This window comes from Stegostoma tigrinum, chromosome 45 (assembly GCF_030684315.1).
Source record: "Stegostoma tigrinum isolate sSteTig4 chromosome 45, sSteTig4.hap1, whole genome shotgun sequence".
NCBI classification, from domain to species: Eukaryota; Metazoa; Chordata; class Chondrichthyes; order Orectolobiformes; family Stegostomatidae; genus Stegostoma; species Stegostoma tigrinum.
In genome coordinates this window covers 7987175-8002077 of record NC_081398.1, presented here as the reverse complement: position 1 = coordinate 8002077, position 14903 = coordinate 7987175, and the positions used below count along the sequence as shown (strand labels likewise).

General features: G+C 45.9%; 1 protein-coding gene across 9 annotated transcripts in view; it reads right to left on the bottom strand.

Annotated features, from left to right (window-relative positions):
• Positions 1-14903, bottom strand: part of LOC125448823 (uncharacterized) — an 89658-nt gene that overhangs the window by 32127 nt on the left and 42628 nt on the right. For 8 of the 9 annotated variants that reach the window (XM_048524378.2, XM_048524379.2, XM_048524381.2 and 5 more), the window contains 6 exons: positions 11005-11102; positions 9682-9808; positions 7583-7706; positions 3077-3204; positions 2890-2979; positions 1608-1679 (listed from right to left, as the gene is read on the bottom strand). In XM_048524378.2, the coding sequence (XP_048380335.2) occupies positions 1608-1679; positions 2890-2979; positions 3077-3204; positions 7583-7706; positions 9682-9808; positions 11005-11102 (639 nt within the window). The remainder of the gene's footprint in view (positions 1-1607; positions 1680-2889; positions 2980-3076; positions 3205-7582; positions 7707-9681; positions 9809-11004; positions 11103-14903) is intronic. The other variant, XM_048524384.2, reaches the window with a different exon arrangement.

Here is a 14903-nt window from a genome sequence, read left to right as displayed (position 1 = left end):
TGTGGGAGAGTCTAGGACCGGGGGGGCATCATCTCAGAGTAGGGTCTCCCAGTTGGGACAGAAATGAGGACAAATTTCTTCTCAGAGGATAGTCAGTCTGGGAAATATGTCATCACAAACGGCTCTCACAGTTCGGTCATTAAGTATATTCAAACTAAAACAGACAAATTATCAGTAAGGATACCAAGGGTTATGGAGGAGAAGTCAGTGAAGTGAAGTTGAAGATTATGAGATCAACCATGATCTCACTGGTGACAAAGCAGATCCAATAGGCAGATAGCTAACTTTTGCTCCTATGACTTATATAATCATAAATCCTTACAGTTTGGAAACAGGCCATTTAGCCCATCGATCGTCCAAGGAGCATCTCAACCAGACATATCCCCTTAGCCTATCCCTGTAACTCTGCATTTCCTATGGCTAATCCACCTGGCTCGAATATACCTGGACACAATGGACAATTCAGCATGGCCAATCCATCTAACCTGCACATCCTTAGATTGTGGGAGGAAACCCATGCAGACACAGGGAGAACTTGCAAACTCCACAGATCCCAAGGGAACTGAATCCTGGTCCCTGATGCTGTGAGGCAGCAATGCTAACCACTGAGAGACCGTATCAGCAAAACATCTGCAAGTGTCAATTTACACACTTATCTCCTGATGTCTTTTCTTCATCTTCTGACATGCAGATGTTTCCACCTCCTCTGTTTTTTCAGCTTTTTGATGAATAAATGTGCAATTAGTGGCAATAATAAATCCCCTGGTCCTACACGAGAGCCCGCCTTTGTCTACCCCTCCCATCCATACCCACAGGTCATGCTAGCAAGAGGAATACCACTGGTCAGTCCTCAAGAGTTCAAAGCCAAGCTAAAATGCTAGCCTTGGGACACAGAGGCCAATTGTACTGTACGTTCACTCTTACCTCCAACCTGTAAACTTGATCCAATTTGGGATTTGAATCTGGTGCAGGGTTATTTTTGGAACAATGAATTGTCAACTTTTCATTCTTGGGTTGCTGGCAAGCCCTGCCGAGGTGAACCAGCAGCTAATTTAGACTTCTAACCCTAACCTGAGAATTTCAGGTGGAGTGGGAGAGGTCTGCCTTACCTTAATCCTGGCAGGGAGCATGAAGGATGAAGAATGACTATGGCCTTCCCACAGGAATTCAGACAAGTTATGGTATACCTCCAGGGCAGCTAGGGCTTGAACCTGGGCCGTCTGGTCCAGAAGAAGGGGAACTACCATTACTCCACAATACCCTAAAAGAACTGGTGCCCCAATCTTTTCCCAGCTCGCATCTGCTGCTCCTAAATCACAACCAGAGCATGCAGATATACACTCTCAATTGACACAGCTGTACCACGAGTTGGCATGATGGGCTGAATGGCTTCCTTCCAAGTATTGATGGCTCAGCCAGTTTGACAGTGTTTTCACTGTCTTCTTGGTGTGCATGGGCCTGTAGCACAAGATACACTGACAAGTGTTGGCCATTTTCTGAGCCAGAACCAGAGTGCATTCTGGGTGTTTGCTGGGGAGTGATGAGTTCAGTAGAAAGAGGGCAAGAAAAGTACAGATTGGCTTCAGGAATAAATGACGTGTACGTACTTTGTTTTCGCTTTTTCTTCCTTCTTTTTATCAGAGACACTGGCTCCTGCTTGTTTTTCTTAGTCAATGCGGCTTTTGGAGAACAAAAAGTGAAGAGCTGAGTAACAGTGGAACACACTCCAGTATAGAGCAAAAAGACTTGCCGAATCACAGCACGGTTATGGCACAGCAGGAGGCCACTCAGCTCCTCCCGTCTGTAGCAGCTTTCTACAACGGCAACTCAGCCAGTCCCACCCTCTGCCACTTCTCTGTAGCTCTGGCGGCCTTCATACAAATTTACACAGCGGCTGTAAAATTCTCAGCTACAAAGCAGTTTTTAGTTGGTGTCATGCTTTTGAAACAAAAACAGAAATTGCTGGAAAAGTTCAGCAGGCCAGGCAACACCGGAGAATTCAGAGTTAATAGGTAGGGATAGAGCCCAAAGAGAGAGAAGAACAGCTGGACAGACAAAGGAGTGGATAATGATCTGGCTAGGAGAGTGGATGGCTGCTAATGAGGGCCGTTAGTGGCTAACAACGGATTGCGTGTAATAGCAAACCCTGTGAGAACAAGGCTTGGTGTGTATGGGTTGGGGGTAAAAACACAGGAGAGTGCAAGCCCCAAAAGTTGTTGAACTCAGTGTCGAGTCCAGAAGGCTGCAGAGTTCCCAAGCAGAATGAGGTGTTGTTTTTCCAACTTTGGCTGAGCTTCGCTGGGAAATGGCAGCAGGCCTGAGAAAGAGATGTTGGCCAGTGGTGTGCTGAAGTGGCAGGCAACTGGAAGCTCAGGGTCGTCTTTGAGATCAGAACTCGGGTGTTTTGCGAAGCGGTCACCCAGTCTACAATTCAGTTCCCCAAAGTACAGGAAACCACATTGTGAGCAGCGAATGCAGCAGACTAGACTGAGTGAACTTCTGGAGTATTCGAATCAAAACCCAGCAGCCAACTCACATACTGCAAGCTGCTTTCAGATACTGGTTCAGACACAAATGTGGTCACATTGTGTCATGGGATCTCACACGTCTGCCTGAACTGGCAATGTCTTGACTGAAAGACAGCACCTCCAGCAGCACAGCACTCCTTTCTGTATTACACTGTAACTGTCCCCCCAAGTTCTGTGCTCAGGTCCACCAGGTGGGATCCAAACCCACAACACTGAGGCTCGGAGACTAGTCAGTTACTAGTCAGCTTCAAGGGACCCCAAGATCTAAGAGAACTAGCTGCTCTGTCCCTCTCGTCACCAAATTCGTTGGCACATTCAACCGTGGGTCTCGAATGCTGCTGTAAAGACGCCACATACGTACTTGTTTTCTGAATGTTGCTCTTCTTTGCCGGGCACAGAATCGAGGCCTCCCCATCAGCGTCCTTAAGCTTTCGTTTTCTACCCTTGACAACTTTTAAAAGAAAACATTCCACATGTCAAACAATCGAACAAGCTCGATTGCGGGAAGAGTGCAAGGATTGAACATTGACTAAAACTTTTGAACTTACTTGCTACCGGCTTTGGAATCTGCGGGGGTCTGCGTATCCGCAGGGCATGGCCCAGCAAATCTTCCCCATTGTATTTCAGTGCTCGGCTGGTGTCCTTTCCAGACTGGAAGGTTACAAAGCCACGTTTTCTGAGGTGCAGGGAAGAGAGGAAAGACACAAGAGTTTGGGATAGGGAGACAGAGAAGAATTCATTATGGTACGGCAGAAGATGAGAATCAACAAAAACATTATAATACCATTTTTCAAATATCAGAATTTTGGCTGTTTCTCGACCTTATTCTCATCTGATGGAAAAATCAGTCCTGTCCCAGGCATCACATGGACCACGGACTATTTGTCACAGAACGCATCAAATGCGGCTTTGGTGGCAGCAGCATCATGCCTCAGAATTCGGAGGTCAGGGCTTCAGATCCACTCTGGAGACTTGAGCTGATAATCCAGGCCAGTGCAGCGATGGAGGAAGTTTCTTGGCTGAGGCCTTGAACTGCAGCCCTCTCTGCTTCCTCAGGTGGATGTCAGAGATAAAACCCGACCTACTGTAGAATCATAGGACCCCTACACTGTAGAAGCAAGCCATTTGGCCCACTGAGTCCATACTGACCCTCGGGAGACCATCACACCCAACTACACCCACCCCCCACCATCCTCTACTCTTGTTATCCTACATTTTCCGTGGCCTATCCAACTAACCTGCACGTGTTTGCACCTGCACCCATTCAGACACTGGGAGAACGTGCAAACTTCATACAAACAGTCCCCGAAGGTGAAATCGAACCCGAGTCCCCAGCACTGTGAGGGGTCCCCAGCAGTGCTAACTACTGAGCTACCACGTTGCCCTATCGGAAGAAAGAGTTTTGCACATGCCTTGGTCAAGAGTGGCCATTGTAGCCTACACCTAAAGTTGAGAATCTGGTTATTTGCAGGAAACATTTTGTACACAAGCAATCACATTTCATACATTACAATCATGTCTACACTTCATAAGCACTTAGCTGGTTGTAAAAATGCTCTGCAATCACCTGTGGTCTTGAAAAGCAATTATTGTAAAAGTAAGTCATTTTCTTTCTCTTCCCTGGTGCTGCTGATGCTAAGTGCAACATACCAAAACCACATCTTAGCTACGATCAACCTTGTTCTAATATATAAGCTGATCTCACTCCTTTTGATGTAAGATCTCTTTTGATTGTGCATCAATTTCCTCCATCAATTGTAATTCCAGTTATCAAGAGCAAGGAGATTAGGATGGAGCTATAGATATCATTAGTTAGGTCACATCCAGAGTACTGTGCACAGTTCTGGTCGCCACACTGTAGGAAGGATGTGACTGCACTGGAGAAAGTGCAGAAGAGATCCAGCAGGATGTTGCCTTGGCTGGTGTGGTTCTCTGACTGAGGTGCACAAAGTTATGAGGGGCACAGACAGTGTGGACTGGGAATGGATCATGTGTAAGGTTTAGGAAGCTAAAATCGGACAGGACCCATGAGGAATTAAAGAAAGCAGAAAGGAACTCAAGCAGGAAATTAGAACAACAAGAAGGGTCCATGAAATGGTCTTGGCAAGTCGGGTTAAAAAGAATTCCAAGGCATTCTGTATATACATTAAAGAGGATAACTTAAGGAGAAGGTAGGGCCACTTAAGGATAAAGGAGGGAACTTATGCTTGGGATAAGAGAATGCAGGTGAGATCCTAAATGAGTACTTTGCGTCAGTATTCACCCAGGAGAAGGAAATGGAGAATAGCGAGATTTGTGTGGATCATGCTAATATGTCACAGCGTTATGAGATCAAGAAAGAAGTGGTGTTGGATCTCTTGAAGAGCGTTAAGGTGGATAAATCCCCAGAGCCTGATGTAATCTACCTCAGGTTACTAAGAGAGGCAAGAGAGGAGATTGCTTGAACAAGATCTTTGCATCCTTGTTAGGCACTGGAGAGTAGCTAATGTTGTTCCTCTGTTCAAGGACGGAAATAGGGATAATCCAGGAAACTACAGACCAGTGAGTCTCACATTGGTGGTTAGGAAGCTATTGGAGAGAATTCTTAGAGATAGGATTTACGCCCATTTGGAAAAATATGGCCTAATGAGGGACAGTCATCACGGCTTTGTGCTGGGCAGGTCATGTCTTACCAGCTTGACTGAAGTTTTCGTGAAGGTGACAAAGATGATCAATGAGGGTAGAGCATGGCATGTTGTCTCCATAGATTTTAGTAAGGCTTTTGACAAAGTCCCTCAGAGTGGGCTCATTCAAAAGATTAAGATGCATGAGACCTGTGGTGGCTTAGCTGCATGAATTCAGAATTGGCTTGCTCATAGAAGGCAGAGGGTGGAAGGCTCTTCTTCAGGTTGGAGGTCTGTCACTTGTGGTGTTCCGCAGGCATCCACACTGGGGGCTCTGCTGTTTGTGATATATATAAATGACTTAGATAAAAATGTAGATGATGGGTGGGTTAATAAGTTTGCAGATGATATATAGATGGGTGGAGTTGTGCATAGTGTAGAAGGTTGTCAAAGGATATAGATCAGTTGCAGGTATGGATGGGGAAATGACAGATGAGTTTAATATGTGAGTGTGAGATGCTGTACTTTGGGAGATCAAATGTTAAGGAAAGATATACAGTTAATGGCAGGACAGGATTGATTGATCTTGGGGTTCAAGTCCATAGTTCCCTGAAAGTGGCCACTCAAGTAGAGAGGGTGGTAAAGAAGGCATGCTTGCCTTTATTGGTCGGGGAATTGAGTACAAGAGTCGGGATGTCATGTTGCAGCTTTCAAAGACTTTGGTTAGGCCACACTTAGAGTGTTGCACTCTATTCTGGTCGCCACATTACAGGCAAGATGTGGCAGCTTTGGAGAGAGTGCAGAAGAGATTTACCAGGATGCTGCCTGCAGGAGAGGGTGTGAACAATAAGGAGAGGCTAGAAAAACTCAGGTTGTTTCCTCTAGAGCAGCGGAGGCTGAGGGCAGAATTGAAGTCTATAAAATAATGACATGCAAAGATAGGGTTGATAGTCAGAATCTTTCCCAGAGTTGAAATGTCTAAAACTAGGGGTATGCACTTAAGAGGGGGCAAGTACAAATGAGACATGAGGGGCAAGTTTTATTTTAACACAAAGTGTGGTAGGTGTCTGGAATGTGCTGCCAGGCATGATGATGGAAGGAGGTACGATTGGGGCATTTAAGAGACTTTTAGATAAGCACATGAATATGCAAGGAATGGAGAGATATGGACCGAGGGCAGGCAGAAGGGATTAGTTTAATTTGGCATCATGTTCAGCACAACATCGTGGGCTGAAGGGCCCCTTCCTGTGCTGTACCGTTCCAAGCTTTTCCCAGGGTGGTGGGGGGGGGGTTAATAGCCAGGAGGCACAGTGTGAAGGTAAGGAACAGGAGATTTGAGGAAGGAGTTTTCCACTCAGGGGATGGTGGGTATTTGGACCTCACTGCCTGAAAGGGTGGTAATGGGCAGGTACCTTCAAGACATTTTAAAAAACTTACTAGATTAGCTTTGAACTGCCAGAGCGTATGAAGCTACAGGCCATATGCTGAAAAATGGGATTAGAATCAACCACTGTCCAATGACTGACATGGATACAATGGGCCAAAGGGCTGTACAGGTGTGATTGAAATGGAAACTCATGGCACTGTGATAATGCCCCTACCTCTAGGCCAGGAGATCAAGGTTCAAGCCTGAACAGATTGATTAAAACATAATTAAAGGGGGAAGCAGAAGACACTAAGCTCACTGTTTCCTAAACTTCTTTCTTCAGTGTGACCCCAGATCTGCTGGGGACTGGCTGGATGTAAATTTGGAGAATGAGAACGGGTCACTGACAGTGCAGGAGGAGGGACGGTGATAGTAGGCCAGTGGCTTGGGACAGGGTGGAGTTGAGAGCTGCCCTGGTAGCAGTGGGAGGGGGCATAATGCTTAACATGAGGGGCAAGGGGTCAAAACTTGACCTGACAGACAGAAAAGACTCACCATCTGACGAAGTGCGGCGGCAGCAGCCTCAGGGCCCCAGGCAACCAAGAACTGAGCCGCGCCCACTGACGGAAAACAAAACCACAAACGTTTGGAGGCACGGTGTCTCAGTGGTTAGCACTGCTGCATCACAGCACCAGGGACCTGGGTTCGATTCTAGCCTCAGGCAACTGTCTGTGTAGAGTCTGCACGGGTTTCCTCCCACAGTCCAAAGATGTGCAGGTTAGGTGGATTGGCCGTGCTAAATTGCCCTGTAGGGATATGTAGGTCAGGTGGATTATAGGGGGATAGATCTGGGTGGGATGCTCTGAGGTTTGGTGTGGATTTGTTGTGCCGAAGGGCCTATTTCCACACCGTAGGGATTCTATGATTCTATCATTTCAAGCGGTGTCGTAGCTGGTAACACTCTGCCCAAGCTTGATGGCTGCCACTTCGGCCTCAAAATCTCACTCCATAATTTCACTGGGTATTGAAACCCAGTGCAGCAGCAGGCACTGTCCTAATGACAAACTGATTTCACTCCTCCTTACCTCGACTTCTTCACACCAATGGATGTGATCAACAGCTTTCTCTCCTTGAAGAACGTGATAATAGCAATCTGCAGGTCAGCAAAATTCTTTGACGAATCCAGGTTGCTCACAATCAGCTGTAACGCTGTTTGAGGGACAGAGGAAAAGACAGCACCATGTTTAGTTCAGACATCTAGAGTCACAGTCACACAGCACAGAAGCAGACCTTTCAGTCCAACCAGTCCCACCTGCCTGCTCCTGGGTCCATATCCCTCCAAACATTTCCTATTTGTATACCTATCCAAATATCTTTTAAACGTTGTAATTATGCCGACATTCACCACTTCCTCAGGGTTAATTCCACATGCAGACCACCCTGTGTAAAAAAATTTGCCCCTCATCTCTTCTTTAAAATCTCTCTCCTCTCCCCTTAAAAATAGAGCCCCCAGTCTTGAAATCCTCCATCCAACGGAAAAGAAAACTGCTATTAAATCTATCTATTCCCCTCCTAATTTATAAACTTGTATAAAGTTGCCTCTCAACCTCCCATGCGCCAGTGAAAAAGGTCCCAGCCTATCCAGCCTCTCCTTATAACTCAAACCTTCCATACTTGGCAACATCCTGGTAAATCTCTTCTAAACCCTCTCCAGCTTAATAATGCCCTTCCTATAACTGGGCAACCACACGTATGTGCAAAAAACCAGCTGAAGCACTTGCAACACTTTGCAGCTACTAAAATAAGTGGATGATCCACCTTTATCCCCTCCTGTGGTCCACTGCACCATAGATGTCAATCTTCAACCACTCAATGTGATGCAAAGAAATGCCTGAAGGCACTGGATACTTCACTTCGTATGGACCCAACTATGCCCTACATACAAAAAGCAGGGCACAAGCAACCTGGCCAAGTGCCACCACATGGTCATTAGCAAGAGACAGAAAGGGATGTCAACAGGGCTACTGAGTCACAGAATTAAACAGAAATAACCAGCTCACTGCTGTTCAACTTAGGTTCCAGCAGAGCCACTTAACATCTGACCACTTTACTGTCTTGTTCCAAATGTGGACAAGAGACCCTGAGCTCTAGAGGTGAGGTACTGACAAATGGTCTTGACTTTAAGGTTTAACTGAGTATGGCATCAAGGAGCCTCAGCAAAATTAAAGTCAATGGGAGTTGGGGCAAAACACGCCACTGGTTGGAGTAATTCCTAGCACAATGGAAGATGGTCGTGATCTTTGGGTCTGTCCAAGGACATCAGTGCAGGGATTGCTCTGGGGAAATGTCCTAGACGCGACCATCTTCAGCTGTTTCATCAATAACCTTCCCTTCACAGGATCAGATGTGAGGATTTTCACTGATCCTTACACAATGTTCAGCACCATTTACATCTCTTCAGATGCACAATTCACTTCCTTATGTGGCAAGACCTGGATAACATTCAAGCTTGGCCTGATAAAGTGGCAAGTTAACATTTGTGTCACACAATGACAACATGAGGGTATCGAACCACCCTCATGGCATTCAACAGCATTGCCAAGCCCCAAATTCCCACTGTCAACATTCTGGCAGTTACCAATGACCAGAAATTGAACTCAGTCAGTCATTTAAATGCTGTTGCTCCAAGCACAGGTCAAGTGCTGCGAATTCTGCAGTGAGTAACACACCTCTTAACTCTCCAAAGCCTGTCAACTATCTGAAACCTGGATAAGTGCAGCTCCAGTGATACTTAAGAAGGTCAACACTATCTGGCAGCTCGTTCCATAAATACCCCACCCTCGGTGTGATAAAGTTGCCCCTCAGGTCCCTTTTAAATCTTTGCCCTCTCACCTTAAACCTATGCCCTCTAGGTTTGGACTCCCCCCAGCCTGTCCACTTCCCTATATAATTTAATAAACCCCTGTAAGGTCTTCCCCTCAGCCTCTGAAGCTCCAGGGAAAATAGCCCCTGCCTATTCAGCCTCTCCCTTTACCTCAAACCTTCCAGCCATCCTTGTAAATCTTTTCTCCAACCTATCAAGTTTAACAACATCCTTCCTGTACAAGGGTAACCAGAATTGTACACAGAACTCCAAAAGGGGCCTCACCAATGTCCGACGCAGTTGCAACATGACCACAGTTACCTGATTTGGGGGTTTCCTTGTTTTTCTCCACATACTGAGCCTCGGCATCCTGGTGGAGATTTGCAGCAACCGCCTCAGCCTGGCCATTTGCTCCTCTAACTTTCTCACTGGCTTCTGATATCTTCGCCTTGAAGTCAAGATCAGTGTGAAAATCAAGGCCATCTCCAGAACTCAGCCAGCAAAGGACAAATCACTTGAAAATTGTCTAATCACTGTTACTTGTTACACACTAGGTATAAAGCTGCCCACACATAACTCAGAGGGGATAAGAGTGGTGGGAAATGCGGGATGGACAAAGGGCAGCTGAGGGACAAGTAGGGAGCGGAGATGGTGAGGGGAGGGAAGGGGGCGGGAGTAGAGAGGAAGGGGCTGAAGGCGACAGGAGCGGAGATAGCGAAGGGGCAGAGAGAAGCAGAGGATAATGTCATGTGGGGGATGGCACAATTTGGTTGGGGTTGATTGGACAAAGGGGTAGGGCTCACAGGTGACTAGGGCAGATAGTGGGGTGTTTGGGGGGTGGGGGTTGGTGAGGGAGTATTTGGGTGCTGATAGGACATGGGGAACTCCTTCCCTAATAGCACTGCAACTGCCCCTACACCACACAGAGCTTCAAGGCAGCAGCTTACCCCCGGCTTATGAAGGGGCGCCCGGGGTTGGTAGATGATGGCCTAGAGGTATTATTGCTGGACTGTTAATCCAGAGACTCAAATAACATTCTAGGGTCCTGGGTTCAAATCCTGCCATGACAGATGGTGGAATTTGAATTCAATAAATATCTGGAATTAAGAACCTAATGATGACTGTGAATCCATTGTCAATTGTTGGAAAAACCCAACTGGTTCATCAACGTCCCTTTAGGGAAGGAAACTGCCATCCTTACCTGGTCTGGCCTACATGTGACTCCAGACCCACAGCAATGTGGTTGACTCTCAACTGTCCTCTGGGCAATTAGGGATGGACAATAAATGCTGCCTCACCAGCGACACCTTCATCCCATGAATGAATAAAGACAAAAAGTCGAATGCACCAGTGATGCCCACATCACATCCTCTGAATAAGTAGCGAGGATTTGCAATGCAGTCCCGAGTGTGGCAGAAGCAGATTCGATTGAGGCTTCTGGAAGGGAATCAAATGGCTATCACCAAAGGGGTAGGTCATGGTGGGTAGGGATGGGGGTTGTTGGTGGCAGCGCAACCACAAGGGGCTGAACAGTCTCCTTCTGGCCTGTAACAATTCCGGTGATTCAGAATGAGGAGAGGTGGGACGGACCATGTGGGAATAGAATGTTCTTCGCTAAGGCCTAGGAATGTTTATGCATTTCACCTCATCACTTTCTGGTTTCCTCCTCGTCACTTCCCATCTGGTTCTTTCACCCATTATCTGACCTTCTGCACTGGTCTCTTCCTCTATCTTCAGAGCTCCTAGATATGAAAGTAATGTAAAACTTAAATTAACTCATTGAACAACAGCACAGCATGCAAACCTTAGAACTATCCCTGAGCAATGTGCAGTCCCCACCACCATGAGCATAATATTCAGACCATAATTGACAGTGACAAATAAAGATGGCAAAAGTTAACATTGGAAATATTTTGTAAGATTTTTATTGAAGTGGTTCTATCCAACTGGTAGGATTTTCTGGAATGACTGAATTAGAATGTGATTCTGTATAACTGCAGTGAGTGTAGAACGGGAAGAAGAGGAGCACATTGTAGTTTTCTGCTTGATGAGCTGCAAAACAATTGTGTCAATCAACATTCTGTCCAATGAGAGTCAATGAGGAGAGGGCAGCCCAGTGGCTCAGTGGTTAGCTTTGCTGCCTCATAGCACCAGGAACCTGAGTTTGATTCCACCCTCGGTCCACTGTGGAGTTCGTATATCCTCCTCGTTTCTGTGTGGGTTTCCTCCGGGCACTCTGGTTTCCTCCCACGGTCCAAAGATGTGCCAGTTAGGTGGATTGGCTATGGTAAATTGCCTACTGTGTCCAGGGATGTGCCGCCTAGGTGGATTAGCCTGGGGAAAATGCAGGGTGATAGGGAAAAGGGTGGGCAGGGGGAATGGCATTCATCTAGTTGTGATAATCTTTGGAGGGTTGGTGTGAACTCGAGAGGCCAAATGGCCTGCTTCCACACGGCAGCGACCCTATGATTGCGGCTTTGGAATGGGAGTTGGCTCATTGGTCTGAGCTGTGTAATTCCAGAGCCAAGTCATGAGAAAAAAGATATTTTCTTTGTCTTCACAGGTAATGTCTGTAGACTGCTGCCATCTTCATGAGTGCTGGAACGTTCCTTTTTTGCAACCACGTTAGCCAACATTATACTAAAAAAAAAACAACTACCTTGCGCATGTCCACCATATTCATTTTTGATCTGAGGGGTTACTAGTAATTTATCACCAAGTGTCTTAGCTTATGGAAGAGTTTGAACAGTTATGGAACCAAGGTGGATGGACAAAGACAAGGTGCATGCCAGTCATCTTGCAGAACTGGCTAAGACGGGCTGAATGGCCTATTACCGAGCCTATGAGTTTTCTAATCAAACCATATTTGAGAAGGGTTGACTGTCTGACATATAAGTGCACACCTTCTCTGTGTAGGGGCAAACTTCAATTAGCCTGACTGAGGCAAGGGCCCTCAACATATAGCATGAACAAAGTTCAGTGTCAGAAATGCTGGGGAAGTGTTAGAAATTCCACACCAGGCACTGAAGATTTACAAGTTGTTGCAAATAGGTAATGACGAATTATCACCTCCCACCCCAAATGGATGTCAGGATCTGGCCTTTCACAACAATTGATCCAGTGGTTTTAAAATCGGGCAGCCCGGGATAGTTTCCTGATCAGCTGAACAATATAGGATAACACTCATTTAAGTTGACTCTGTATCGAGTGAAATGCTTCATTAGCTGGATCTTTGGGATTCGGACTGTTGTGTCTTCTTCATTTCACAGTCCAATCATTGGCAACTGTTCCAATGTGGTCTAGCTGTCAAAGACAAGCTCATTACAAAGATGATGACTGGATTCTTTGTAAAAAGTTAACTTCAGTGAGATTATCTGGCTAACCAGGCAGTTAAATTGCTCATTCCAATACACTGCGACTGAGAAGCTGCTGAGAGTTAGTGGCAGGGTTAAAGGCAGTGCTCCTTGAAAATCCATTGTTCAGCACTTTCCTTTCAGTGGTTCCACATGTCCCCTGTATGGATCAATTTGTTTTCTTTCTTGTACTGAGGTAGTGTAATTCCTATTAGAGTCAGAGAGGTGAACAATGTGGAAACGGAACCTACGGCCCTACTTGTCCATGCTGACCAGTTTTCACAATTAATCTAGTCCTATTTGCCTGCATTTGGTCCATAGCCCGCCATACCTATCCCATCCATGTACCTGTCCAATCATTTCTTAAATGACAATATTGTACATACCTCCACCACTACCGCTGGCAACCTGTTCCAGACACTCACCAACTCCTGTGCGGAAAAACAATTGCCCACCTGGATCCATTTGTATTTCTGCCCTTTCACCTTAAACCTCTGCCCTCTAGTTTTACACTCCCCTATCCTGGGGAAAAGCTGTTGGCTATTTACTTTATCAATGCCTCTTACATTGGAGATCTTTACAAGGTCAGCCCTCATTCTCCTTCGCTCCAGAGGAAAAAAAGTCCCAAACAATCCAGACTCTCCTTATAACTCAAACCTTCCAGTCCAGGTAGCACCCAAATAATCTTTTCTGAACTCCTTGTAGTTTAATAACATCCCTTCTACAGTAGGGTGATCAGACTGCACACTGTACTCCAATTGTGGTCCTCTCAACATCTTGTACAACTGCAACAAGACATCCCAACCCCTTTACTCAATGCTCTGACCGATGAAAGCGAGCATGCTGAAAGCCTTCCTCACTGCCTCGTCTACCTGTGACTCCACTTTCAAGGAGCTACGAACAAAGCAGCATTTGGATCAACTGAGTAATGCTACAGAAATTACTAGTGATCTGTGGTTCACGTGTGGAATGAACTTCCTGAGGAAGTGGTGCATGTGGGTACAATTACAACGTTTAAAAGACATTTGAGCAGGTACATTAATAAAAAAGGTTTGACATGATACAGGCTAGGAGCAGGCAATTGAGACAAGTTGGATTATGATCGTCATAGACTGGTTGGACTGAAGGGTCTGTTTCCATGCTGCATGACTACGTGCAGGTGATTTAGGCATGGGAAATGCAGAGTTACAGGGATAGGGTACAGGGCATGAATCTGGGTGGGATGCTCTTCGGAGAGTAGGTGTGGACTCGATGGGTCAAATGGCCTGCTTCCATATTGTAGGCCGCTCTACAAGAGATTGAGTATAATGTAACTGCATTCTCTGGAATTCAAAAGAATTGAGATGTGATTAGATTCAGGGCAGAGGATGACAAAGAGTTCAGGTCACTCCACTAATAATCCTGAAACCTAGGTTAATGCTCTGAGGACATGATGGTGGATAAGTAGTTTATGGGTGGTATGCTCGGTGACGATGGCCATGAAACTGCCACCGATTGTTGTAAAACCTCACTGGTTCCCTAATGCCCTTTAGGAATGGAAATTTGCTGTCCTTACCCAGTCTGGTCTACATGTGACTCCAGACTCTCAGCAATGCAGTTAACTCTCAACTGCCCTTTGAAATGGCCAGGCAAGCTACTCAGTTAAAGGGGGTAATTAGGATGGGAATCAAATGCTGGCCTAGTCAGTGAGGTCCACATCCAATGAAAGAATAAAGAGAAAAATAAGTTTAATTAAACCTAGAGCGCTTGACAGAGCAGATCTTAGGAGAGATGTTTCCCCTGCTGGAGAGTCTAACTGGACATACTGGATTGGCTGTTTAGCATTGAGAGAAGGAAAGATATCCATCCACTCACAAGGTGGAAAATCTTTGGAATTCTCTGTCTCAGGACTGTTGGTGTCAGATATTGATTGATGTGTGAATGCTAGGAGGGGACTGGATAATGTTGGGACATTATTTTAAAAAAGTGCTGTCAGGAAAAGCCAGAAAACATTAGACCATTGAGCCTAACATCGATAGTGGGTAGGTTTTTGGAAGGAACTTTGAGGGTCGGGATTTACGTGTATTTGGAAATGCAATATCAGATTAGGGATAATCAGCATGGCTTTGCGCATAGGATGAGGGCAGAGTGATCGACATTGTCTATATGGACTTCAGCAAAGTCTTTGCCAAGGTTCAGCATAGTAGATTG